The sequence below is a fragment of the Temnothorax curvispinosus genome, unplaced genomic scaffold (genome assembly GCF_003070985.1).
Source record: "Temnothorax curvispinosus isolate PA1 unplaced genomic scaffold, ASM307098v1 QBEX01016563.1, whole genome shotgun sequence".
NCBI lineage: Eukaryota > Metazoa > Arthropoda > Insecta > Hymenoptera > Formicidae > Temnothorax > Temnothorax curvispinosus.
The window spans coordinates 24,243-27,309 of NW_020226343.1; the positions used below are offsets into that span (position 1 = coordinate 24,243).

At 51.0% G+C, this 3,067-nt stretch overlaps 1 protein-coding gene across 1 annotated transcript; it reads right to left on the bottom strand.

Moving 5' to 3' along the window:
- Nucleotides 1-1,587: 1,587 nt before the first annotated feature.
- LOC112466795 lies at nt 1,588-2,379 on the bottom strand. The gene is made up of 2 exons (XM_025035119.1): nt 2,254-2,379; nt 1,588-2,136 (listed from the first exon to the last, which is right to left on the bottom strand). Exons 1-2 carry the CDS (start codon nt 2,377-2,379, stop codon nt 1,588-1,590), a joined length of 675 nt encoding a protein of 224 aa, XP_024890887.1.
- Between the last annotated feature and the right edge of the window lie 688 nt (nt 2,380-3,067).

Consider the following 3,067-nt stretch of genomic DNA (forward strand, 5'->3'; position numbering starts at 1 on the left):
GGCGCTTGGTTCAGACTATACAGGCTCTTACGTAAACGACACACGCGAGCACTTCCGTCATCAAAGTCCTCTGGCTGCGTCATGTAGATAACTTCGTCGAGGTCGCCATAAAGGAAAGCCGTCTTGACATTGAACTGACAAATGACAAAATTTTTCACCGCTGACACCGAGAACTGAACTCGAATTGATTCGAATCGAGCGACAGGCGCGAATGTTTCCTCATAGTCGATGCCCGGTTTCTGCGAGCAGCTCTTTATGACTAAGCGCGCCTTGAACCTGTCAGCGCTCCCATCCGGCTTCGTCTTCATTCGGAATACCCATTTGTTCTTGATCGCACGTCGATCTCTCGGAAGCTCGACCAGCTCCCATGTTTGATACTTCTTGAGTGACGCGATCTCTTCGGCCATTGCCATCTTCCACTGCTCCGCATTAGGCGACTTCTTTGCCTCGTCGACTGTCTCAGGTATCTTCTCGACCATCATTGTCTGAGCCGATGCAATTATTGCGCACAATAAAAACTTGCTTCTTGTCTGATTTGCAACTAAATCTTGCGTCATTTGTCAAGTTTGAACGCGCTCGTGCGCTCTCACTGGTCGTGAACTGTGTTTGCCCGCGGGCTTGCTGCAACTTTCCTGCGACTCACTGTCGTCGCTGCTATCGTCGACCTTGGTTGGCGTCTCCTCGATGTCCTCGTCCAATTTCTCTATATCACTCGAAATTGCTTCAATAAGTTTAGGCTTCGACTCGGCGATAATGACATCTCTTGATACGTGAACTCTGTTCGTGCCGCGTTCTTAAACGCGGTAGGCCTTCTGCTCAATTGTGTAACCGACCAAGACAACCTCTCGGCTCTTGTTGTCGAGCTTCTGTCGCTGTGACTTGTCGATGTGCATGAACGCTTGACTCCCGAAAATTCGCAGATGTGACACGTCTGGCTTCCTACCGGTAAAGGCCTCATAAGGCGTTTTGCCGTTTAGACGCTCGAGCGGTACTCGATTCCGAATATGCGCGGCTGTGCGTACAGCTTCTGGCCACCTCCGCCGCTGCAAGCATTGATCGAGCCATCTCGATTATGGTTCAATTTTGTCGCTCCACACGACCGTTTTGTTCCGGGCAATACGCTGTCGAGTGCTCGTGGTGAATCCAGTCCTTCTGGTACACCTTCTTCATTTCCGCTGACAGAAACTCTTTTGCGTTGTCGGACCGTAGGCGTTTTACCACGTGACCATGCGACTTTGCAAACGCGATGACTTCTTCGACTTTTTGTACGATTTCCGGCTTGTGTCGAATCGGGAACACGATGACAGCACTACTATAGTCGTCGACGAAAACCGCCATCATCCTCGACTTGTCGATTCCTTCAACCGACATTGGGCCGCAGATGTCATAATGAATGAGCTCGGCAGGTTCCTTCGCTCGGTTAGTCGACTCCTTGAATGGCTTCCGCGACATTTTGCCCAACAAGCAACCTTTGCACACTGAGCCGCTTCCACTCTTTGAATTCGACGCAACTTCCATACCGGTGACAGCGTTACCTCGAATCAATTTGTTTATCATTCGGTAATTAGTGTGTCCGAACCGCTCGTGTCATACGCTGGCCGGAACCGTTTTCGAGCTTGCGATGTTGGCTTCCGCACTCCAGAGCGCTCGCATTCTCATTCGATAAATGCCACTTCCCGGTTGATAACCCGTCGCGAGAATCCGATGTCCTTTCTTGAGCGTCATTTCGAATTTGCCGAATGTCGCGACCGTCCCGCGATCCGTCGACGAGCCGATACCGAACAAGTTCTTTCCCAAGTCAGGGACGTACAACACGTTAGCGAGTGTGTGTGTTATCGTCTCGTTACCGACATCGAAATCAGCGACGATCACTCCGCGTCCGCGCGCGTACACTACCTCTTTGTTACCGACCGTGATTGGTACTGAGTCATCGTTAATCGCCACGAAATCTTTGATCAACTCACGCCGAGGCGTCATGTGATGCGACGCGCCGGTATCCGCGAACCACACATCAGCCAAATTTTTGTCGTCTTGAGACACCATCAACAGGTCATCACTCGTGAAAGCCATCGACGATGCTCCTGCACTCGCGCCATCCGATTTGAGCGTTGGACACTCGGCCTTGCGATGGCCGGTCTTGCCGCAATTGAAGCACTCACCACTAAACGGCTTTTTCTCGTTCTTCAATTTTTGCTTCCGTTGCTCTTCTTTGCTATCGTCTTCGCTTGCTGACTTCCGGTCTTCTTATAATACAGCGCCGCCGGCGCCGCATTGTTGTCGATTGACAATCCTGACATTGAAGCCGACAATGCCTCGAACTTGAGCAAACGCGGGATGAGGTTTGTCATCGTCTGGCTTTCGGCAGCCATCGAGTCCCATGCCGCTATGGCGTGCAAGTACTACGGCGGCAGACTGTGCAACGTCTTCGTAACTAACAACGCGTCGCTCTGTTTTTCACCGAGATCTGCGAGCTGCCTTGCCATTTCTTCGATTCGCGCAACGTGCTGACCGATGGTCGAACCCTCCGGCATTCTGTAGTCGAAAAATCGCTGTAACGCTAACTGCTTCGTGGTGGCGTCCTTGAGCTCGAATAGCGCCGACAACCGAGACCACACTTTGTGTGAGGTATTAAAACTCATGACTTGAACTCATGACGAACAATATTTGTTTCGAGAGCGCTGATGATGAAGAGCCGAGCCTTGCGATCCAATTTTGTCCAGTCGGCGATCTTCTTCGCGTCTTCCTCGGGACATTTCAACGTTCCGTCCACGATCTCCACCAGATCGTGATACGCTAGGTATGCTTCGATCTGACATCGCCACACGGCGAAATCATCACCACCGAACTTCGGTAGCACAGTCTTTTCGTCGTACTAATGCGAACACCGTGTGATCACACTTTGCGAACGCCACACGAAATTAAGACTTGCTCGACACAATCACGCACAAACGGTCTGGGACTCTGGGCCCATAATCTGTAGCAGAATTTGTAACGCAAGTGAAATTCGTGGTTAATTGAATTGTAACAAAAATGACTCGTGCTTGCACGCATGCGAAGCCGAACGTAA

What these genes read in the sequence shown, in the direction of transcription:
- LOC112466795 (XM_025035119.1), bottom strand. Translation starts at nt 2,379, where the DNA reads ATGGGACTCGATGGCTGCCGAAAGCCAGACGATGACAAACCTCATCCC. An exon ending in AATGCGGCGCCGGCGGCGCT is followed by an intron (nt 2,137 to 2,253) that starts GTATTATAAGAA and finishes AATTGCGGCAAG; the next exon opens with ACCGGCCATCGCAAGGCCGA.